We start from the raw sequence: 25,423 nt of genomic DNA, 5'->3' as shown, positions 1-25,423 counted from the left end.
GAGGCAACCCCTTCTCCTCGATAGGCTATCTGATCCATTTCCTGAGCTGTGGTGGGGTACAGTGCCCTCCCCCCAGCCTTGAAGGAGGTGCCACCCTGCTTCCCTACCCTACTGCAGTGCCCTTAAACCAGCAGGCTTCAGAACGGCCTTGCCATCTAATATCTGCTGCTCCCACAGTGTGTGTGGGATCTCTGTGGTTCAGAACTGAAACTCAGATTCTGCTAACTGTGAAACTAAAGTATTAATAAGGCAAACTGTGGAAATTATTCTTTATTGAAAAATACCAATAATACTGACAGACTTCAAAAGCAATTTATGGTTCTAGAATACAAAGTACTTAATACATTTTTTTTCCAAACCTGTTTGTATCGCAAAGTTAGCATTTTTGTAAATCAAGATACAAATATGATAACTTCACTAAAGTATTTTCCAGCTTTATTCTTTAGGGAGCTGTATAACCTTCAAAGTCAGGGTCACGAGGTGAGCAGGAGCATGTGCAGAATGCACCTGGCTCTCACTGTGCAGCAGATTGCAGCAGCATTTTCCACACTGTGGGGCCGGAAACAAAAATTCCACCCAAGACAGCTGCCCTCCAGGCTCAGAATATTGGGAAACAGCATATCAAAAGATAGCCTGTTTTTCTTATAATCAACACACTATCATTTTAAGATTGCTCTTTGGAGGAAATCTTTTAAGAATGCCACTGTAATATCATCCAATAACTGAATTTTAAAAACTATAATGAAAGAAACAACACGGTCTTGGCTGAGCTGTGAGTAATAATTCTATGCTTTTTTTAGATGCAAGAAAAAAATGCGCATGAGTTCAATGCAAAACCACACGAAGTGTGGCGTGGGCTCCGGTGAAGAGCCACACTCAGCCGCCACGGCAGCACCGAGCTCGGCTCGGGTCCGTAGGTCTGAACTCGGTGCCCATGCCCTTGTCTTTACACTCATCTTGTCACCTTGTCACATCAGAGCAATGGGATCTGGACAATTACTGGTTGCCGTATTGAACCAGCATCTCGTACTGTCAGGAAGCAAACACGTGGCCAGCAGCCCTTCTTCACAGCTCTAACTGAGGCTGCCCAATGCTCACCGCTAGACAGGCAGTGAGGTCCCACAGTCAAATAGCAGACACTAAAGGAATCATGGCACACGGATTTCTGAGTTCTTTTTATCTACCGTTGGTCCTGGGGCCTGGTTCCGTCCCCTTGTAGACTAAATCTGCTGTTCACTCAGGAGCATCTTTAATGGAGGCGGGGCATCAGGTCATATACCGGGTAATGGCTCTCAGAGCATACAGGAGTTCTGCTTGCATCCTAGCTTCTATAAGAAGCAGATTAACATGAACCTGAGTATAAAACACAACAACACCATGTAAGGACAGGTTATACACACCACAGTTTTCCTGTGCAGTCACTTGTCCCTTAGTGAGCAGCTGGTTCACGATTCTCCTTGGAGAATCCCTGGGTGCTCGGGTCCCTCATACCGATAGTGCACTACACACATGGCCACGCACAGCCTCCTGTCATTTAGACTGCGATGTAAACCACGCGGAGAGTTGTGAGTCGGGAATAATGGCAGATGCTGCACGTGCTTACTTACTGCAGATACAATCATTGTAAATATTTGTGATCCTCACTGGGCTCAATCTGTGGATGCAGAACATGACTCTGAAGGGCCAACTGCAGATTCTATGTGCTACCAACAACTTATGTCTTTACTTGTTAGCAGAGATAGTATCAGACTTCTTTTGGGATACATGTCTTATTCTACTTACATTTGACCACATGTCTTCCTGGATACTCGCCATAGTTCTAAAATATAGGCACTGCTTTGTTAGGCTTCTAGAATTCTCTGTCAAACCATCAATTTCTAGAAAGCTGCTCCCACCCATTTCTGCCTATGCAGATTTTAAAAGCCCTTGCAAAATGGAAGTCTTGGGTGGAGACAGCTATGCCAGTGTTTCTGAGGACTGACCAGCCGGGTCATGCATTCTCGCTCTCCTCTCTCAGGGGACCTGGGGACCCTCTGCTCTGGGACGGTGTCCTCAGGTGATGGGTGGGTTTGAGGGGAGGAGGAACAACAGTTACAAGTGAGAGCGAGGGCAAGGGCGAGCACGCACCTTCTCGGAGTGCTTGAACTGCCTCCAGAAGCTGTCGTACATCCTCCTGGTGACCTTCTCAGGAGTGCACACAACAGTCTTGATATAAACTTTAAAGCTACGATCCAGCAGCTGGTTAATCTCACCATAGTCATAGTCATCATATCTGTGGAGACGCAGGGTTGTCAATGCACAGTGCACGCGCGCTGCGCGCGCGCACACACACACACACACACACACTTCAAGCATGCTTTCTTCCTCACAGGGCAGTTGCTCCCACACAGTTAGAAATGAATCAGCTTTAGGATGCCAGCACGGGCTGAAATGAAGAAGCATAAAGGAAAGAACTTGGAAAGAAGAGAAAAGTCGGCAGGTGTCTGAGCAGACTGTTCCCTAGCTGACAGTACTAACCCTACAGCACTGGGGACCTCAGAACTGCATATTCACCATTACAAACACAGAGCCACGCTGAAACCAACTCTGAAAAGTTCTGAAATTAAGAATTTATATTTATTATCTGTACTATTATAGACCAGTGGTGATGGTAATGGACTTGCGTAAAAGGAGTTTCTGGGATCAGATGGAAAAAACCGTCATGGGTGCGTGGAGCAGGAGGGCCAGCCGGCGTCACTTTTAGGAGAGGCTGAGAGGCCTGCACACTGCAGTGTCTGTTCGACTACTGAACCGTGGGTTTCAGATCACAGGCATGGGGGTTACCTATTGTGTTTTCAGTGGAAAAAAGGCAAAGCTCTTGGTAAAGCAGGTCCTAGAGCCACGCAGGAGGCTGGAGTGTGGGCACTGACTGACCGCTCGCCTCTTATCTGTGCTCGGACAGCCAGCTTGCTCCCAAGTCATCACCTCTGCCCTCACCTGCCTAGCTAAGGGGCTGGGGCAGCCACAGATGTGATAGAGCGGGTCTGTAAAGCTCAAGAACTTCAAAAATAAGCTGCGTGCGTGCGTGCGTGTGTGCGTGCGTGCGTGCGTCCATGCATGCACACATGAGCGCTGCAGGCACCTGAAGACTTCTGTGTAAAGGAAGTATCTTTATAAACGTTAAGAAACCAGACTGACCGTATTCCAAACATGCAGTGGATATAGTTCCAGATCGCCCGTCTGAGCATTGAGGTATCAACATCTTTGTGCATGGCCATGGTGTTGTACGTCAGATTGTAAGCAATATGAAATTTCTCATCAATTAGCTGTCCCACATCTGGATAGAGACGGTTCACCAGAGAGTAACCATGGTCTTCCCAGCAGTAGTCCTGATACAAGGAAGAGAAGAATCATGAACAGTCCGAATGTAGCAGAACAGCTCTATGTCCACAGTGCGCTAGGACGTGAGGTCACCGGCAGCCAGGATCTCTCCACTGACTTTGAGCCTGCCTCAGTTTCCCTGGCAGCACAGTCCATTTTCAATTTCCATATTGGAAAATGAGAAAGGCGATGGATTTGGTTGAGTTGAAGAACCAAGGGCGCCAGACACTGCTCTCTCTCAGCCTCCCACCCAGTTTCCAGAGGCAGCGCGGACTGAGGGTCCTTCCCCAAGACATTTAAATGTTTTCAAATGTTGTGAATTTCCACACCAGCTGCAGTAGCTAGCTAACACCTATTATTCTAGTACTTAGAAGAAGCAAACAGACCAAAAGTTAGACACCATCCTGGACTATGTAACAAGACTATGTCACAGAACTAAAGTTTAAAAATATCCAGTTCAATACGCCCGTCACCCACCCTCCTCATCCTCTCGGCTGATTTTCACCCCATCAACCAGGTCTTCTGGTTCCAATATAAATTCTCCTCGATGCTGCAAGACTTCAAACGACTCCTAAGCCCTCCCTACGTACACCTTTCTCTTGTGTTTTCCTACGACATACGTGATGACATGCTCTAACACGTGCTGCCCCCCCTACTATAGCACATGGTCTGAGGTGCCCCACAGGCTTAGGGTCTCTTCCCTGACGGATGCAGGAAGCCCGTGCAGCTCTCCGCACAAGGTCTCTTCCCAGCCTTCCCTGGAGACTGCACTGAGACTGACTGACTTCCTGCTCTCTTCTCTTGTGACGCTTGCCCAGGCCCTGTGGTACCTGAGGCAAACCCAGGCCTGCACACCCAGGAAGACCACCCAGCTCCCAGCTGCATTCTCAGCTGCTTTGTTTTTAAGGGCAAATCTTTCACACTCTAATATCTCTCCATAAAACTGGTTCACAATAACCCCTTCATTTGTGACTTTATTGTATTTCAGGACACCTCAACTCTTCCTTGAGCCTGAATTCTGTCCTTTTAAACTATTTTAGTTTGGGTGGGGGTAAAGGAGCAAAAAAGTCTTAAAAGTTCAACTAGTTTCATAAATCTAATAGCCACTACTTAACACGGTAACCAATAATAGCGCAAGTTGAGTCATAATTCACCTGTCTGATATTTAAATATGAAACAATAAATTGAACACGTATTAATCTATAGCGTGATTCTGACGAACTGAAAAGCTTACACAATGAAGAGAGCAGAGCAGGCAGTCTGCACGTGTCCCTGATTACTCGCCTCCAGATTTGCTCAGGGCGGGCGAGCGGAGAGCGCCGCCGCTCTGTAGCCGCCATTTGCTAAGCACGGGACACGGTTCTCAAGTGCAGGTGACTTTTCCACACAAATATGCCAGGGCAAGGTTTCCAAGCAACTGTGTTATACACATTACAATCTTACCTGGACACGAAATGTCGGAACATGCACCCCATGTCTGGAGAAGTCCTTGTAGCCGTAGCTAGTGTCCTCAAAGTGCCGAGACACATCTCTTGCTGGTGTGACTTCATCATCATCTGAAATGATTTTATAAAGTTTTTTAAAAGCCTTTGAAAACAAGATGTAATTCATTTACCCACGAAAAAAATGTCAGATAATCATTTTTGACACTAAATGACAAATATGAGCCAGGACAGTCTCTTGTATTAGTTCACGCATCCCCGACTGGCCTCAGCCATGTCAGCCACACAGCTCAGACGAGCCAGCCTCAACTCTCTTACCTCTGGGCCTCCGTCTTCCGAGTGCGGAGATTATAGGCATGTGCCACTATGCTAGGTCTGTGTGTGCCAGGGATGAACCCAGGGCTGTGTGTATGCGGAGGGGTCTACCAACCATGCCCTACCCCACAATAATGTCTTAACACAAACACATCCATCGTGCCTACCACAAAACACACTGCAGTAAACACAACTCTCTGTGATAGACATTCACAGGATTCTGCTCTCTCTCCTTCTTTGATTGACTCTTCTCCCTCTGTTTTTCTACCCTAATTTATACATTTTGGGGTCTCAAAAGTATGGATTCTAACTTAGTAGTACCCCATTTGGTAATACTTAAGATCCAGAGGAAAGACCTGGTCCTGACAGCTGTCCTCTGACCTCTGCCTGCATGCTGCGCCTCACACAGCCTGCCAATCATCTCCAATAATAACATCTAACAAATAAGAAAGACGGGGTGGGTGGGGGGTGTTGTTAGTGCACTGCATGACACGCTGGTGCCGTGCAGGTCCTGCCTCTTCTCAGCTGCCTTTCTTAAGAACTCCTTGTAAGGAGGAAGCGCCTGCAGCAGCCTTCCTGAAAGAACACACCTTTAGGCCTGCATTTAAAAATATATTGAAATTCTCGAAATGAAGAAGCTGGGCTTGGGAGAGAAACTCTACCGCCCACATTCCAGTTGCTCTCACCCGAAGAGAAGACAATCATGCTCTCTCTCTTTTCCATTTCAAACCGCGACGCCATCTCCTCCTGGCTGGCCTCCTCCTCCTCTCGACATTCCTGTAACTGCTTCATCTTTTCCATGAGAGCTTCAACCTCAAAGAAGGAATCACTTACCTGAAGAGAGAACACTCTATTTTACATATGGCAGGCACAGAATGAAATTTAGGAATTTCAATAAGTCTGTCTCATAAAAATCTTTCTTAACAGAATATAATAAAAATGCATTTTTATATAATATTGATGTATATTAGTAAGTGTGATTGTTTTAGCCTATTGGTTAAAGATATTTAAAATTTGAGAATTTAAAGATATTTAAAGATATTTAAGATATGAGAAAAGTATTTCGACAAATTATAAAATAGCAACATAGTAACTACTTAGATTATTTTAAAGATTAAAACAATACAGTCAATTTAAAGCAGAATTGAAAATTGAGTATTTAAAATTTAGCTTCTACTTGCTCAGGTAAGTAAGTACACAGAGTACAAACTGTCAACATGTCTATCATGTTTAAAACAGTAATTGTTCTATTTATACAATTTGCCAACTAAAAATGAGCCATGCATGTCCTCAGGTGTCCGAGCTGGCTGGCACCCTGCGGCTGGGCTAGCAGCTGTCACTGGCTGGGATGACTACAGTGCATTTTCTAGAAGGCTGGTGCTATCACAGGAGCAGCAGAGTAAGGATGACTCACACTGCTTCCTTATTCTAAATCCTGGATCACATCTATGGAAGACACACTTCACGAGAGAAGTCTTAAAATTTCAAATATAAATGTACAAATACAAAAGTAATGTGTTTCCCTTCATAAATTTCATTTCTTTTGCTGAGAATGTTCCTTCTGTCTGTTTGTCTGTCTGTCTGAGATACAGGGTCTCATGTAGATCAGGCTGGCCTCTAGCTAGGTAGTGAAGCTGAGGATGGCCTCCTGCATGCTGAGATTACAAGTGTGTGTGTGTGTGTGTGTGTGTGTGTGTGTGTGTGTGTGTGTATGCAAGGCATGCACTCTCCCAGCACCCACGGAAGTGCTAAGCCCTCAGCCTCTCACTGTTTCCTGACCTGCGGGCCCTTCAGGTGTCCGCTGACACACTCTGAGCATTACACCTCCCCCTTCCCAGCCATCCTCCTTAGTGCATCAAACACAAGCTGTGATATTTACATGATACTGATCAGAGCCTGCCTCCCTCAGGAAAAAAAATCTCTAAGTATCAGGGGCCTGCTTAATTTACTAGAACAAATAAATGACTATCAAAATAATTCTCTATTAAGAAACTTTATATTTTATATGATAGGTAGAAAATATGGTATAGTTGAAGTATCCCACCTATACCCTTTCTCTAGTTAATCTGTGATCGAAAGTGCTTCTATGTTGAACTTGAGGTTCTTCTGACACATAGGTCTTGACAGGCTCCAAGGTACAGTCAGTAGCCAATCTTAAAGCAATGAGCCAACAGTACACTGCAACGCACACTGTCACAGAAGTCTCATGTAGCTGAAGCTGGCCTCAACCTTGCTATCAGTCAAGTTCATGACGTCCCTGGACTCCTGATGCTCTCTTGCCTTTACGTCCCCAGAGTTGGGTTACAGGTGTACAGAGAATATTCTTCATCATATTCATCCAAGTATATTGCTCACTAACTAATTCACTGAGATAAATTACTCACATCTTGTTTTTAGGAAAGGTATTTCTTGGTAAATTATATTGAAACCTTTTAAAGGGAAAGGAAAAGCAAAGTATGTTTCTTTTGCAATAGAACCATTCTATGAAAGTTGGGATGGTTTGAAAAAAGTTCAGACTACCACCAGCAGCAGCTCCACCACCAGCTCCACCACCATCATCTGAGAAAGTCTCAGTATGTAGCTAAAGCCTTGAATTCAATATGTAACACTGGTTGGCTCGGAATTTGCAATCTTCCAAGATGGGTATGGTGGTGCATGTCATTAATCCCTGATCTACGGAGGCAGAGGCAGTTGGATTCTATGAGTTCAAGGCCAGCCTATTCTACATTCTCAAGTTCTCCTCAGTGTTGGGATTACGAGGATGCCTGCCATGTTTGGCAGCAATTCAGTATTAAAATGTTAGGACTGTATATGGAAATTCCTTTATTTGCTTTTTAAACTATTTTCATTAAAAGTGCACATATGCTATACAGCTGAAAAACAGGACCCATCAACTCACTGTCCAGTGACATCAGTATAAACGGTTTGCCTTTGCCCATCTTATTTCCAGGATTATCAGTGTAAACAATATACTTTCTAACTTCCTAAAAGATGCAAATTAAAATCTAGGTATAGGGAACTAATGAATTAGAAAAAATAAAACCCACAATGTTTTTACTTTACTCTATTATCTCTTAATAGAAAACCACCAAGAAAATCTAGAAACTTTACATTAGCCTAGTACTAAGGCCAGCAGAAGGTAAGAAGCCAACTAACTCTCAGCATCCTAGCAACTGACACACAATCTCTTGGCCACACTTAGAAACTCCAAGCTTGGAACCTGTCAGAACTGTGCTGTGGTTCATCCTGGACAGTTATGTTTCCTCAGGTTAATCTCACTGCATCTAAATGGCAAACAACAAACACTGAGGTTGGCATTCAAATTCTTCAGGGACATTTAAGACCTTATCGCAAGAACTTCCTGTTTTGTAGGAAACATGAAAGAACTTCCGAGCATCTACCGTACAGAGCGGAGTCTGTCAACCTGCACACATCTGCCGGTTTCCTGTGGTAACAGTGTGCGCAGGTTCTTTTCAAGCACAAAACAAAGCCTTTTCATTATTAATGATGTGAGCAATTTAAAACCACCTCATACAGGAATTAAAGTTACTCACAGAAAAATTCAACCTGTGGCCGCTGGAATGGTTCAGTTGGTAAAAGCACTTATACGGAGAGCCCGGTGACCAGACTCTGAGCCCCGGAACCCATGTGAAGGGGAAAGGAGAGAACCAACTCCAAAACGTTGTCCTTACACACACACACACACACTTTTTAATGAAAGTAAAAATCAAATTGTTCTGACCATTTTGTAGGTCAAAACAGAAGCTGGAAGCCAGACTGTCTCAGTCACTCTCTACTGCTGTGAAGACACCATGACCAAGGCAGCTTCTGGTAAAATGCACCTGACTGAGAACTTGCATGTAGCTTCAGAGAGCTAGTCCAGTATCGTCATGGTGGGGACATGCAGCAGGCAGGCAGGCAGGCCGGGAACTTAGATCCCAATGCAGAAGCAGTAGGCACAGAGAGATGCTGGGAATGGTGTGGCTTTGGAAACCTCAAAGCACACCCCCAGGAACACACTTCCGACCAACAAGTCCACAGCTCCTAATCCTTCCCAAACAGTCCCACCAACTAGGAGCCAAATATTCAAATCCATAAGCCTAGGGAGGCCATTCTCAGTCAAATATCATAGTGTCTTAACAAACAGACACTTAGCTGGTATCATTAGATTCTCTCTATATACAAAATTAAACATAAAAAATAAAGGAAAAAGTAGGATATCAAAGTTAACTTAATTTTCTAAAAGTCAAACAATTAAAAAGCTAGCCTTTTGCTGAAGAAGAGGAGGAAGAAGAGGAGGAGGAAGAAGAGGAGGAAGAAGAGGAGGAGGAGGAAGAGGAAGAGGAAGAGGAGGAAGAGGAAGAAGAGGAGGAGGAGGAAGAGGGGGAGAAGGAAGAGGAGGAGGAAGAGGAGGAAGAGGAGGAAGAGGAGGAGGAGGAGGAGGAGGAGGAGGGAGGAGGAGGAGGAGGAGGAGGAGGAGGAACAGCATTGCTGCTGCTGGCAGGAAGCCTCCTCTGCCGGGTCACTAGTTGAGCCTTCCCTGTCACAGCCGTGACACTCGGTATGAGCTGGTCCTTCTGGCTTACAGACCTGGATAGATGTGAGTGGAACCTCCTACAAGGCCCACCGTTTTGTACACCCCTTAGTGTCTAGATTAGCGATGGCATTGGAGGTAGAAATAAATTCATCCTTAAAAGCGAGATTTAGATCTCTATAGAGTTGAAGGATTTCTAGCAGGCTAGATGAAACCTAGCAAAGCAGACACTTACCGAGGCGTCTCCTGCTGAGTTCACTTGCATCTCGTCCACGCTGTGATTGCCGTTCGTGATGTCACAGATGCAGTAGTTACTAACAGACGGAGGTCTGAAGGTGTGGCCACCATCGCAATGAATCTCTGGACTAATTCCACAGCCAAACGTGAAGGAGGCAAGAGAGTGATAGTGTGTGAGCAGAACCACAGCATGGACCAGCTCTGCGAGGGACCAGCTGTGCTCCTCAGCCTTCAGAAGCCCCTGGGGGGAGAAAATGGATTTTGAATCTGAGATGTTCTAGTAAAACACAGCTCATTTCAGTAGTTTAAAGATGACTGAAAACAGGACTATATACCACAGGTTCAGATTGCAATTTAAAATACATAAACATGTAACTTTAACAAGTTTTATTAAAAATATATCTAGAAATATAGGCTTAACTTCTATTAATGCATTGTCACTTTGAATCTCAAATAACTGACTTAAGAATGTATGAGAATTCTACTGTGGTTATAATCACTGCTGTGTTTCAGACACTGGCTAACAGATGAGTCACTCTTGCAGTGAAAATGTGGTGAGTTTATGTTAAAGTGAATACCAGTGCTGCAAATGTCTGTTTTTGACTTATCAGGCCTCTTAAAGGAACTTTTAAGACAATGGCTTGAGCAATTTCATTCTAAAGATTCTTAAGACCTTGATTTTGTGTTAAAAAGTTATGCATATATCCTACAATTTGTCAAATTCTGTGCCCCAGGTGCTTATATTATTTATTTATCCTATAATCACATTTCCTTGACAATCTAATAAGTACTGTATTAATCATATCTAGATTTTATACCTTCTTGATAATTTCTTCTGTAATATAATGGTGGTTAAACTGTTCCATAACATGGAGAGACAAGACCAAAAAATGTCCAAGTGTTTCCATCATGTGGTACACATTTTCAGAGAAAGTTAATCAGAAGGAACTATTTTAATATGTCACCAACAAATAAAGATGAAGAGATGGCACTTCACGCCTGTGAGAACAGCTGAACCCTGACCCCTGACCACAGGGACAGAGAAGCAGGGCGGCAGGACACATCGCAGGGCCTCACTGTGGAACAGTTCTTGTCTAGCACCGCACACCGACTTAGTGTGCAACCCTGTCACACGCCTAGTTATTTACCCAAATAAGCTGAGAACGTTTGTCTACTCAAATATTTACATGTGAATTAAACAATTTCATTTATAGCTGGTCAGAGGTGGTACTAAGCAGGAGGTCCCCTAAATAAATGAATGGGAGTGTCATTGAGCAGTAAAAATAAGTGATCTATGAAGTCATTTTAAAAAGATAAGAACCAGAAGAGGTAGCTCAGATATGTAACGTAATTCTAGCATTCTAGAGGGCGAGGCAGGAGATCAAAAGTTCAAGGCCAGCCTTGACTACAGAGCAAGTTCCAAGCCAGCCTTGACACAGAAAGACTATGACAACAAACAAAAAATACATAAAGCACAGAACCTCCTCTGAAAACAAAATACATAAATAAAAATAAATAACTTCATATGCATATTGCTAAATGAAAGTCAGTCTGCAAGGTTCTGTACTATATGGTACCAACTATATAACATTCTAGAAATGATACACTGTAGATATAATTAGACACCAGCAGTTGTGGAGGCTCAAGAGAAAGCACAACACAGTGAATACTTAGTATTTTGCACTGTTCAGTAATAATAACATGCTGTCATGTACTTAGAAAGAGCACTATGGACTTTAGTCAACAGCAGTGTCATCAACATTGGCTCATTACTTATAAGCAAATGTACCACACAAAGTCCAGATGATAACAGCGCAAAGATGTGTGTCTGGGGATTGTCTCTGTGACTCCCCCCCCCCCTTTTTTTTTCTGCCTTCCCTTCTTCCTCTTCCTTTTGAGTTTTGGAGACTTGGGTCATCCAAGGCCAGCTTCAAACTTGCTATGCAGCTGATGGGAACCTTGAACTCTGGATCCCCTCGCCCTCCTCCATTCCATCCATCCATCCATCCACCCACCCATCCATCCATCTCCCAGTGCGGGGATTCTAGGCTTATTCCAGCAAGCCCAGTCTCTGCAGCAGGGTTACGAAGTCAGGGCTTTGGGCACGCTGGACTGCACCAGCTGAGCCTCACCCCAGCCCTCTATCCAGCTCTCGTACAGACCCTGAACTATCATTTTAAAGTGTCACTATCACTTGTAAACTGTGACAGCGAGCATACGTACCTCGATGTGCTCTTTGGTAATAAGCCAAGGCCTATGGGCTAACACTTTGTTAAGTTCTCCTAAATTCTGTAGTTTTTGAGGAGCATTCTCTAAACCATTGAGCCACTTGGGGTCCCCACCAACATGAAGGAAGTCACTGACGTGCAGATTCACCAGGTAGGAACACTGATGCCTTGCTGCCGCCTTCACAGAAAAGAAAAAAGACAGTTATATTAAAAGTTTCAACTATTATGAATTTGTTCACAACAAAACAGATTTTTTTGTTATTCAGTTTAAGTTTTCCAGACTACAGAAATACAGATCCTATTTAGAGATTTAAAAAATCCAATATAACACAGAAAACATCTCAGAAATATTCAGAAACAAATATTGCTTAAAAAAATAAACTTTAGAAATGTTGCCTCTATGCCAGCTTTCAGAAGACTCTCAGACTAAGAAGCAGTTTCAATTAAGCAGGTACATCAACACAAATTATTCATAGTTGGGAGGTAGAGGCAGGAGGGCCGGAAACTCATGGTCACCTGCAGAGATAGATCAAGTATGAGGCCAGTCTAGGCTACACCAAACTTTTGTTGGAGAAGGAGAGAAGGTAGTGGGGGAGGGAGGAAGGACGGGATCTCTTACATCTTATGTTCTACTTTAACTGGAAGACAAGCGTGGCTCTGGTGCAGCACGCAAGCTCAGTCAGGAAAGGCCCTGCCGCCAAGCCTGACAACCTGAGTGTAAGCCCACTGTGAAGGAGAGAACCACTCCTTCAGGTTGTCTCTGTGCACACATACGGTACATTTAAAAAAAGAATGGTTCTTAATACTGTATGAGACTACTCACAGTAGTATTTTTTGGTTATACTTGAAAGCATACTTATTTAAAGCCAGGAAAAAATAGAAGCTATCTGATTATATGCTACTACAAGTTAGACTATGATTACAAGTCAGACAGTAAGTAATATATTTATGCTTGTGACAAAAGCATTAGTCCTCTTAAGGAAATAAAAAAAAAAAAACCAGGCAAAGAGGAATTTCCATTGGATGTTTACAAACCATGATTCCAATGTAGTGCCGATAATGGAGGGGTAATGGGCCATCCATTTGCAGTAGGTAGTGTTGAGTCTTTAAGAAACTTTCTAAATATTGTGGATGGAAAACCATCACTAGTGTAATGTTATCCAGACGACCCAAGGCAGCGAAGGAGTCCGCAAACAAAGCGTGCATCTGCGCGTCCTCAGTCCCCACCTGCAGCATCTGTGGGAACAGGAAAGCTCTGTTGCATACACTACAGGCTGGTCTGAAGGAGAACAGGAAGGCGTGCAGCGCCCCATTTACAAGTAGATCACACTTACTGAGAGGAGTGATCAATGTAAACTCGTAGTTAGAACAGTCCCATTGTATGGTGGGAGATAAACTGCAAAGGCTGAACTCAACTTCAGTTAGAATAAAGCAGAGATGCTTTTGCATGTGTAGTATTAAGGTCCGGTTAGCACTCTTGCCAACAAGACCGAGTGCCTCTGCCTCCAGGCACACGTAAGCAAGATCTAAATCTAAGCAGGTGGAGGCCAAATCAAAAACAAATCTCAGTTTTACTTGATTAAATACAGGTGCTTAAAATGCATCATGAAATCCTAGAAATCGACGTGACCATGACAGCTTTCTAATCCCATTACCTCACTGCCAAAGCATGACTAACTCTGAATAACTGTGTAAAACATGTTGTTGACCAGCAATCATTCTGATGCCAAGATGTGGGTCATGAAAATGTTTCCTTAAAAGTAGGCAGTTCACTGTGTACTTTCAAAACAGCATACCTCCTTTTCTGGGATGAACCTGCTTGGTCCGTGTCCTAGTGGCCGAGGGATTCTGATTCCAAGTTCCTAGAAAAGGAAAATGACACCATCTCAGACCTCCAGCAGTAAACAGCACAAACAGGCTAAGGGAACAAGAGGAAAACCAGCCAGGCTTGCTGGAGTCATTTGTTCTCACAGCTATATATACACACACCAGCTCCCATTTGCATCACACAGCTAACACCTTCTAATATGACTCTGACTAAAAACAATAAAACCTGTTTCACTAAAACCAGAGTTTTGCATAAAGCTCTTGGCAGAGAGTCTGGAACAGAAAGTTCAGCACACAGCAGCCAACCCTGTGCGCCGTCAGCAACACAAAACAAGCCCAGTGTGCTTGCATGTCGACAACTCAACAAAAGCATCACACTTGTCAGGAAATAAAAGCCACAATACCTCCACAGAGACATTTTAAGACACCATTACCGTATTGATAAAACACCTCAAAGTGGGCAGAGGCGTGGCAAGTGAGGCACGCGGCAAGTGCAAAGGTAGCTGAGCCCACAGCAGGACTCACTGGGCCATGTTCTCTGGAGTTGAGAGAGAACGCCTCAGGAAAACCAAGACTGGACCTGTTTAACAACCTTGGCAATTGTTCTGCCTTTTGACACAATCTAGAATTCTTTCTCTTATGCTGATTGACAGAGCTAGGACGTCTTCCCCCATACAGTGCTCTTGACATAATATCAAAATAACCATAATGAAACTTTTGAGGGCAATCAATCCATTATCACGTTAAGCTGTAAAATACAATAAAGTAAATATAACTGAAGATTAATCCTTATTATTTATAAAAGTATGTTACACACAAATACTATTTTTTTTTTGCTTTAAAAGAGGACGATATAAAACTTGTAGCCAAGTATAAAACTTGAGCTCCAGCCCCAGACCCCACGTGACAGATGGAGAGAACCTACTTCTACAGGTTATTCTCTGACAGACACCATGTAAAAAATAAAAACTATTTCTACTATCCTTACTGTTTCTAAAAGTTCATTATAAAAACAGATATTTCTGATTTTCTGTGTGTGTGCATTATGTATATGTATGCCTGTGTGTGTGTGTGTGTGTGTGAGAGAGAGAGAGAGAGAGAGAGAGAGAGAGAGAGAGAGAGAGAGAGAATATGGGAGAGCATGTATTGTGTAGCTCAGTGGAGGTCAGGGGACAACAGGGTCTCTTCTTTCTGCACCGTGTATGACGCCAGGCTAGCTGGCTCTTCTGGGGGCTTCTCTGTCAGCTTCTCTGTCTCCCTTCCACGTTCCCGCAGGCCTACGGGAGTATCTGTTTGTACTATGCATCCAGGTTTTACATGGGTTCCCAGGATTTGAACTTCAGTCCTTACACTTGTGTGGTGAGTGGTTTGTCCCACTGAGCTATTTCCCCAACCTAGCTACTTTGCTTTTAAGAAAACACTGGGAGGGAACAGAGTGAATTAAAAAAATTTGTTCTGAGCAAATGAAAACCTTTTGAATACAATACATTTTAAAAAGTCAGACAAGGCTAGGAATGCAGCTTAGCTGGTAGAGTGCTTGTTTAGTGTACACCTGTAATTCCAGCACTTGGGATGTGGAGGCAGGAGGATCATAAGTTCAAAGACATCCTCGGCCACATAGCAAGTTCTGGTCCCCCACCCTTGTCCCTGAAACAGCAAGCAGGATAGGAGAATCTTTATTGGAAAAATCCAAAGTGGACTACTTGCCAACTGAATCCATGATATATCAATTTTACTGTATATATGAAGTCAAACCTTACTGGACATTGGTAGCTTCGGACTGTGGTTTTTTTCACACTCATATTGAAGATAGTGTGTAACAGTATACTCATTAGAAGAGCCACTTCACTAGTCTAAGTTTGAACATTGTATAATAAGTTCCAGAAGAGAAAATGTTCCTCTTGAAACAAACGGAACTATTCATCTAAAACAACCACCCCTTTAGCCTAACTTCATAACTCTGACCAAACTATACATATGTTAAAATTCACTGGGAAAAGGTACGAAGCTGAGGCTCCCATTCCCTTTTTAATTTACAAATTATCTAAACAACGCGTATTTAGGGTTTCAACACTCATGACTTCAGGATAGGATGTAATTTCCAAATAGATTATTTGACAAATGATCTTGAAACAACTGGTAGTCACTCAGAAAAAATGAAGTCCAATTATATTTTAATCCACAATAAATCAGAGTTAAACACGAAAAAACAAAACAAAAAATAGTCCTACCAAATGCTTGTGGAATGAAATATACCCAATAATGTTACAAAACCTGAAAGTCAAAATTAAAAACCAATAAATCTGGTAACAAAACAGACTTGCATTGAGGGGACAGGTACAAAGTCAAAGATGAACTGAAAACTTGAAAGACTGAAAAAGTCAGAGACAGTTAGTTCCCAGAAAAGGAAGTGAGAACAACCAAAACCATGCTCAAGTCTCCCAAGGCAACAACATCAACAACAATAGCGCACTATATTAACTACGAAGATCACAAGTGGGAACCTATAGACAGACTCACATTTTGTACTCACACGTAAAGGGAAATCACTGCAATACTGTTTTTGATAAACAACCTAAGTGCTAATCAATAGAGGACTGTTTGAAAAGTTCAACACGAGTAACAACGCTGCAGTCCTACAGAAGGAAGCAGAACATATGTTGGGATGGGGGTGTCAAGAAAGGAAGTAAAGACACCACACATGTGTAAATGTGTACATGCTACTGCTTCAAACATCTGGGTAGTATTTCTTTACATGACACCACATTGACATCCACATGACCTTCAAAACAAACAGGTTGAATTATATTATTCTGATCTTGTTTCTATACTAAATATATTATATGCCAAATTGTTATGAAATAATAATTTTACAATTCCTATAAGGTAGCCATGAATGTTTCGTAAAACAGAATCTGTAGAGCAGCATGGAGACATGTGTCTTTAATCCCTGTACTCTGTGAGTTCAAGGCTAGCCTGGAACTCAATAGTGAGTTCCAGGTCAGCCATATTAAGCTGAATAAGAAGGCTGGAGAGATGGCTCAGTGGTTAAGACACTGCTCTTCCAGAGGTCCTGAGTTCAATTCCCAGCTCACAACCATCTGTAATGATATCCGATGCCCTCTTCTGGGGTGTCTCAAGATAGCAACAAAGTACTCATATATAATAAATAAATAAATCTTTTTTAAAAAAGAAGAACCAGTGTTTAAAAACAAAGAAAGAAAGAAAGAACAGGCTAGAGACCGAGGGAGCAGCGGTAAGAACACTGCTGCTTCTCTGAAGGACCCAGGCTCAGCTCCCAGCACTCACAGGGCTGCTCACAACTGCCGGGAACTCCAGGCTGCTCCTCAGCCACATTAGTGGCCATGCTGAGTCCACTTTTACTTTCCTCCTAAATCTTCAATGGCTAAGGAAATGTCCCTGATCCTTTTGAATATATTTTCTTTAAGGGTAAAATATTTGGTGGTGCACGCCTTTCATCTCAGTACTTGGGAGGCAGAGAGAGGCAGGTGGATTTCTGAGTTTGAGGCCAGTCTGGTCTACAGGGTGAGTTCCAGGTCAGCCAGGGCTACACAGAGAAACCCTGTCTTGAAACCCAAAAAAGAAAAAGCAAGACAAAAAAGAAAAATCATAAAAATATGGGGGAGGACTTGGGAGGGTTAGATGTCCACTGCACAGTACTTGTTAGTGTTTATATTGGTTCCTTGATACAGATCTAAGAGAGCCAGGGAGAGAACAAGACAGAACTGTAAAGAGGTCTCTGGCACCCCCGACAGTCGTCTCGCTATTTTATGCATGCCTAGTTCCAGGTCAAACAGTTTGCTTCAGCTCACATATCATTACCAGGCAGTTCCCAGAGAACCTGAGAGACTGAGGTTGTGCATCTCAGAAAAGCAGACAGAGAAATGATGAGAGAAGAGACGGGAAGGTCAAAGGTGCAAGAGCAGGAAGGACACAGACTTAAAAGTCGTCTGCCTCAATAAAGCGTGATCAAGACTAACATAATGAGAAACATGGTTACTCCTATTCTAGAATCAAGTGAATTTACTCTTATTTAGAGGCTAGGCTTAAAAGATGATAGACCCTCTCTCTCTTAGCTAATAGATTAGTACATGACAGATATAAGGGCCATGAACTTTTCTACTTAATTTTATGCCAATCAGAAAACAAAGGGCTAGTCATCTGGGGTGTTCCTGTATCCCAATTTACCTCAGACCAGGTACAGACAGACAGGACAGTGAGTGGCTCTATGCAGCCTCGCAGCACACAGACTGACCTCTGAGAAAGTCAACAGGTGACAGTTTTCTTACAGGACCTGTTCTTACTCAAGCTTGCAGAAAGACTCCTCGCCTTGGAAGAGTCCCAAGGGCAGCACACAGTGGAGTGATGGCAGCCCGGTGGAGAGCTGTCCCTGCATGTGCAAGGCCCTATGGCTGACCCAAGCAGGACAAAGTGTTGGTGTTTTGTCTAAGCTCCACCCCACACCTACCTGGCAATAGCCAGGTATGCCCCGCCCCAGAGATCTGGCCCACTATAAGAGGGGCTACTTGCTCCTCCCCTCTCTCTTTGATCTCTGCTCTCCCACACTCTCTCACCTCTCTGTCCCTGGGGCTCCCCCCTCCACGTGGTCATGGCCGGCCTCCACTCTCTCACTCTCTCTATTCTCTCTCTCTATTCTCTCTCTCTCTCTCTCTCTCTCTCTCTCTCTCTACCTCTCTCTCTCTACCACTAACTCCCATCCCCTACTCTGAATAAACTCTTTTCTATACTATGTCTGTGTGTGTGTGGTCCCTCAGGGGCAGAGGTGCCCAGGCAAGGGCCCGCCTGGACACCTTCCCCCACGCCGCCTAGCCACACTCACCTAACCCCCTATATTCCCCCCCTTTTAAGCCCTTTCATCTTGGTGCTGAAAGTCCTTTCACAAAGTATTTCTATGAATCATCTGAGACAAAAAGAACAGAGCAGGTAAGAAGGTTTGGGCAAAATGAGGACTTCAGTTAGCAAGTTTGTAATTCTCATCAGAGCACCGTTTAAACTCTTAATTGGGCAGGTCTAATGTGTAAGTCAGGTATAAAGAAAAGATGAGCAGACACAGCAGCACCAGCACCACATCTACCTCATAGTATTTAACAGAAGAGTTTACAAAGCTCTCTAGGGGGTGCGCATGTATACATGCCAGAAAGGTCTGAGAATCAAACTGCTTTTTAGTTTTCTGCTTATTCCTTAACTGATATAAAGAGGCAAAAAAAAAAAAATATAGAGAGCTAATAATGGTAATAAAAATTAAGAGCAGGGGGGAGGGGAGGGAGATCCAAGAAAGGGGAAATCATTTGAAATGTAAATAAAGAATATAGTGAATAAAAAAAAAGAAAAAAATTTAAGAGCATCAATAGCTGCCGACATAGCATGCTAGGAACCAAGTACTGTTTTAAGTACTAGTATCTACAAACAAGGAACATGTAATTTATAATACTGAAATCTATAAAATGTATTTGTCTTTTATAATCTTTATGAAAAAGAAGCCAATGTTTTAAATGCTTTATTGGTGTGAGAGCCCAAGACAAACTGAATGCATTTTCTAGCTTCCCATGCAATTTACTTCAATTATTTTTCCTTCTGTCGTTGTGAGAATTCAATTAGACTCTGAGAAAATCTTACAATCCAGATTCTAGGAGGCAGACCTGCCAAGAATAAATGGCCTTGTTGAACTCAGATGCAGATGTTAATCAGCATAAACCTCACAGGTTCTCCATGAAGGCGTGGCTGGAAAAGCTAACTTGAGAACTAGGGCTCCCCACCCCTCAACAATATTAACACCAGTATCTGAAAGTAATGGCCACAACCAGCACCAAAGCAACCCGACCCGTTTCCTCACCAACAGGTTAATCTTCAGAAGATGGACATTCCTAGTGGCACTGACAGCGCAGTCACAGTACGTCCTGTCCCACTGTGTGAACAGTGTTTGTGGACCCAAAGCCCTTTCTAATCACATGCTTTGCCATGTACCGACCTTCATCAGTCTCCTTAAGAACGAATGACTGGGGAAGTTAAAGCCAAATAATTTCTATGAGGTATCAATCTAACTACTTGAAAAATTAGGTGAGAATGAGTAAACTATTTGAAGCATTTTTTCTTTGTCCATTTGAGGCATTTAAAAAAGCCCATCTAGATATTTAAGAATATAACTTATATATAACTGACGTCAATCTTTCTTTTTTTAAGTTACACAAGTAGAAAGTACATTTCAACAAGGTAAAGAAAGCAAAACATTTTATAAAAAGTGAAAGTCCTAATCCCACTCCCCCTTCGTCTAGCATTATGTGGATGTTTTAACATTCAAAGTATTTCAGAAGAATTGAGGAACTACAAGTGTTGTTCATATTTAGATTTCTTGAACTACAGCAAAAATGTACTAAATTTCTTCTACATTAACACTGCTATGCTATTTAAAACCACTCGAAGTTAGGTACCTCTTTGGGTGTGTGTCCCATGAACCATGATTTAGCAAAAGAAAAATTTCCTGACTTAAAAGTCCTACAACTGGGTTGGAGATGAGGTTCGGTGGTACAGAGTTACCTATGGTGCAGAGGGGCCCTGAGTTAGATGGTGAGGAGGAGGGGTGAGGAAGGGTGTGAGGAGGAGGAGGACAGTGTTTGGAAGCTTGCTATTTGAGAGAACTGTGCCAATGCTTCTTTTGTAAAGTGACTAGTTCTCCCATGATACATCACTCCCTACTCTATTTTACATGCTAAGTGTTTTAAAGTGAAATACAGCTATGCAAAGCTTTCCAGTTTGTTGAATACCACTTCACAGGCACTATTATAATCAATGTACAAGCTACTGTGGCTCTTTGGAAATTCTAAGTCTGAGCTGAGGATACTGCACAAAAACACTGTCAGAAATAAGAGCTGTTCAGGCATGACCACTAGGGTTCGTGTCTAAGAACGGGAGCAGATAGATCTAGGATGGTCTGCATACACGAACGAACCATAAATGTTAACACGTCCATGCTCTTTTTTTTTTTAAAAGCTTCCAGAGCAACGTTTTACTGTTTTATTTATTGACACTGAGTATAGAACCCAGAGCCTTTCACATTGCTGTCTACCACTGAGCTTTAAAAATTATTTTTGAAGGTTGTTTTTGGTATGTGTAAACAACCAGTACGGAATGTATCCAGGAATGTAACATCTAGAAAACAGTTGGTACTCTACACCCTTCGTGGAGTCATTTACATTTTCATGACTATACGTAGTGTACGAATGAACAGACTATTAAAAAATTGACCTATATCATTTTAATGGGCAAAGCCACAAGGAGATTATTCGCATTTAGACTTCTTGAACTAAGACAACCCAACGTTCTGATTTCAATTCCAATTTCAGCATTTACTCTCATCCCTTTAGATTCAAAGCCTTTTGAACGTTCAACGTTTAGCGAAGGATATTTTTAGCAATTTTAAAACATCATCCTATGTGCACCACTTAACACACACACACACACACCTCAAACAGTTCTGCAGGCCTATTCAGCACAGGATGGCTTAATAAACAAGGACAAGCGCTGCGCTGAGCAGCACAGATCTTAGCGGCGTTTATTTATTCCAGGCATCATCATTTAACCGACTCAGATGTGTCTGATTCTAAATGCACGTCTGCGAGCGAAGGGTGACTGAACAATCAGTTCTGACCGAGGGCCAGCGGGGACCATCCACGGGCTGTCTGACCTGAGACGTCGCTCTGCTGCTCTGACCGGTGCGCACTGGCACAGCACAGCACCGCAGTCCTCATCCTGTCCCCAGACGTCCCCTTAGGTTCGCCCAGGCCGCGCAGCCCTCGGGGGCGTTTGCGAAGCTACGGGTGCGAGCTAGCGTCGGCGGCGCTCAGCCCCACTGCCCTCAGCCCTCGCCCGCCCGGTACCTGGTCCTGGCCGCGGCCCCCGCCGCACTGGTGGCAGCCCAGCAGCTCGGAGACGGCCAGCGAGGCTGCGTACGCCTCGTTCGCCGCGGCGGCCAGGCGCATGTCGGAGGGACGGCTGCGGCCGCGGTCCGTCGCTGCAGCGCTTCAGTCAGCACACGGCGGGGGCGGGGCAGGCGGCTCCGACAAACAAGCCGCGAGGCCCCGCCCCGCGCCCGTCACTCCACTGCTGGCCGGGCGCGTCCGCCAATGCCGGCCCGCAGGGACTCGTAGCCCCACCCCTTGGCGCTGGGGTTGGGGAGCGTGCTGACCAGGCCAGCAAAAACAAGCTTGAAGGCCAAGCGCCTGGCGTGGAGGAACAGGCTCGCTGGGTAGAACCCTGGCTGGAAGATGCATCCCGGGACTCAGGGAAAAGCAACCTAATTTCCCATCTCCTGGTTTAGGGCCGGGCATTCACCCATATGGCAGCCAGCAATGTCACCTAGCCGAGCCCTGGCAACACCAGGAGAAAACCAGTTTTCCTTACATTGTACAAACTACTGAACCCTCTTCCTTTTTGATGCCCAAATGAGGCACAATGGGCTGCAGAAGCAGGAGACCATGGCCTATATGCAATGTAAATTTTATTTTTGGCAAGTGATGTAGAAACTATAAATATTTTCCTTGGCAGCAGGGCTCCCAATTGTCCTTCCTCAACAACTATATTCAATGGCATTACAACATCTAATATTCCCTCACAGATACCTGTGTTACAAATAAAACCCTCTGTGAAATCTAACGAGGAACTTGGGAAAACAGTTTAAGACATAAATCATTGACATTTTTGGATCCAGAATCTAAATCTTGTGCTACTACTATTTCCTTCCTTTGGTAGCTTTATTGATTTCTTAAGAGAGAAAAAAAAAACAACTTGTTAAGTTAGATCTCTTTTTTCTGTGTTTTCAAAAGCTTACATGTTCAGATTAAGAAAAGAAAAAGTTGGAAGACATTCAAAGAAGGGAATTAATGGAGCTTACATGAGTAAACACTGACTGACACAACCACGGCTTCAAGACGACAATAGGTTCAGTCTTGGGAGGTGAGGTTACAGTGTGTCAAAGTAGACTGTTACACTTTCAGCTCTTGAACCTTCATAATTTGAAAGTCACAAGTTAAACATCCTTACTTTCTTTTTCTCTAGCAGGTAAGATCAATGTTGCAACTTCCTTAGCCCTTCCCCCAAATCTTTTCTTTCTTTTTTAACACAGAGAAGCAAGCTGCTTAGTTAATAAAAGAGGCAGCCAAGAGGTCTGAGCTCTCTTTTGCTGAAGAGCCACAAAAATAAATGGTACAATCAAATCTCTACTTAGCCATAAACGAACAACACAGATCCATCACGCTGCCCCCCCCCCCCAGGGAGCTAGCAGAACATAAGTAACTTAGAGACATGAACTTCATTGATGTGTGGGGCAGAAATGTATAAACGCTAGTTTAAAAAAGAGTAAAGCAGATGAAAATTGATGACTCTGAAATTGTTGAGTGACAGTCTTATTTTCTGAAGCTGTAGTTTTAGTTTTTCTAGCAGGGTATGCCATGTTTATGAAATTATTAAAATTGTTCTCCATTGCAAAATAGTGCTTACCTTTCTATTTACAAGTCACAACGGAAAAACATGAATCCAGCTAATTTCAAGATAGTTTAAAATAATAAAGTATCAAATTAAAGCTGTATATTGCATGTATAGTGTATAGTATCTAATATTTAGAGCTTGATAAGTATTTATTGAGAAAAACAGTTCAGCCTGAAACAGTCATCTCCTATAACCAGGACTTCCAATCTGGAACCTGGACACCAACCCAGCCACAAAACTTTCATTTGTCCTGCCTCTAAGATATGCAAGGGCAAAGACAGAGCAGAAATTGAGGGAATGGCCAACCAGTGACTGACCCAGCTTGAGATCTGTGCCATGAGAGAGAGCCCACCCTTGGCATTATAATAATATATATATTATTACACACACACACCTGTTATATTTGCAGACAGGAGCTAGCACAGTTGCCATCTGAGAGGTTTCATCCAGTAACTGAGGAAACAGATACAGAGACCTACAGACAAGCATTAGGCGGAGCTTGGGGTATCCTATGGGAGGAAGGATTGAAGTAGCAAGAGGGGCCAAGGACACCACAAGAAAACCTACAGAATCAACTAATTTGGGCCAACAGGAGCTCACAGAGGCTGACCCACAAACCATGGACCGTGACCCTGTGTACATATGTCAGAGCTGTGCAGTTCAGCCTTCTTGGGAACTCCAGAAGCAGGGCTGTCTCTGACTGGCGGCAGGAGCAGGGCTATCTCTGACTCTGCAGCAGGAACAGGGCTGTCTCTGACTCTACAGCTGGAGTAGAGTCTTTGACTCTGCAGCGGCCTCTGTATCCCTTCCCCTAATGGGGCTGCCTGTCCGCCTCAATAGGAGAGGCTTTCTGCAACTTGATATGCCAAGACCGGTGGACAGCCACAGAAGGCCTCCGCTTTTCTGAGGAGAAAGGGAAGATGCTGAGAGGGAGGGACTGGGAGAAGAGGAGGGAGAGAGTCTGCAGTTGGGATATAGAATGAATACATACATACATACATACAGTCCAGATATACCAATTAAATTAGGAATAACAAAATGATTTTTTCTGGATAGTTTCAATTATTTAATGCTGTCTTTCATGACATGAAAAATAATTTAACTTACATTCTAATTCAATAGTTCACTGAGAACCAGAACCTTCAAGCTATTAAATAGCCATGATTTCCTCAACGTCTCTATAAAAGACTGACCTAAATACTTCTAAGAGACTAACTTCTGCTCTCTTATATAGACAGTACTATGAATTAGTCACTTTACTGACCATTAAAAAGCACTGCTCCAAATAAATCTACAGTGACCATGAATTCCAACAAATGCATTAATTGTCCTGGAAATCCCACGTGGCTTTCACTTCTGGGCATGTTTGTGTTCACCTAAGGAATGAGCTTCTTGAGTAGGGCAGGAAGGTGCCGTGCTGGACACCCTGAGCACGCCATACACACCAAAGGGAAGGCTGGGCATCCTGAGCGTGGGGCCGGCCTGGGAAGGCTATAATTTCCATGCTTACTGAGAGTTATCAGCACAGGCCAGGAGCTATTTCATAAAGTCTGCTATTTGAACATTTCATTTCAACAGTTTGTTCCTTTTAGGAAGAATCCTGGCATCTGATCAAAGAGGTAATAAAATTTTCTTTTTCTCTAAAAATGTTTTGGCCAAATCACAAGCTGTGTCAAAGTGAGATTCATTTTCTCTGCATACGTCCTCAGCAGAATGCCCAGGGCTTCTTCTCTTCAGACAGAGTGCTACTCAGGCAGGGCAGAGCAGCAGCAAATGACTGACCCTGGTTCTCACTGTCAATGTTCAGAGTCCAGGCGTGCAGCGACTGGTCGACATACGCTTTCTGGAGGAAGAACACCTTACCCGGAGCTGGGAGGACCAGCAGAGACATGTTGGTAAAATAAATTCAGGGGAGCTTTTGGGAACAGGGAGGCAGGCTTTAGCAAAGAATCAGCAAA

The 25,423-nt window shown here is 43.5% G+C and overlaps 1 protein-coding gene across 2 annotated transcripts in view; it reads right to left on the bottom strand.

Annotated features, from left to right (window-relative positions):
- Positions 1-255: 255 nt before the first annotated feature.
- Positions 256-25,423, bottom strand: part of Sesn1 (sestrin 1) — a 92,547-nt gene continuing 67,379 nt past the window's right edge. Inside the window, exons 1-10 of one of the 2 annotated variants that reach the window (XM_052164292.1) lie at positions 21,860-22,022; positions 13,913-13,978; positions 13,152-13,352; positions 12,112-12,294; positions 9,887-10,129; positions 5,804-5,951; positions 4,804-4,916; positions 3,178-3,368; positions 2,128-2,272; positions 256-1,353 (exon numbers count right to left, since the gene is read on the bottom strand). In XM_052164292.1, coding sequence (XP_052020252.1) covers positions 1,267-1,353; positions 2,128-2,272; positions 3,178-3,368; positions 4,804-4,916; positions 5,804-5,951; positions 9,887-10,129; positions 12,112-12,294; positions 13,152-13,352; positions 13,913-13,978; positions 21,860-21,961 — 1,479 coding nt within the window. In that variant the 5' untranslated portion in view covers positions 21,962-22,022 and the 3' untranslated portion in view covers positions 256-1,266. Of the gene's footprint in view, positions 1,354-2,127; positions 2,273-3,177; positions 3,369-4,803; positions 4,917-5,803; positions 5,952-9,886; positions 10,130-12,111; positions 12,295-13,151; positions 13,353-13,912; positions 13,979-21,859; positions 22,023-25,423 lie in introns of those variants that run through there. The other variant, XM_052164291.1, reaches the window with a different exon arrangement.

Source organism: Apodemus sylvaticus, chromosome 19, assembly GCF_947179515.1.
Source record: "Apodemus sylvaticus chromosome 19, mApoSyl1.1, whole genome shotgun sequence".
NCBI lineage: Eukaryota > Metazoa > Chordata > Mammalia > Rodentia > Muridae > Apodemus > Apodemus sylvaticus.
The sequence above is the reverse complement of the archived record's forward strand: the minus strand, read 5'-3'. Positions and strand labels throughout refer to the sequence as shown.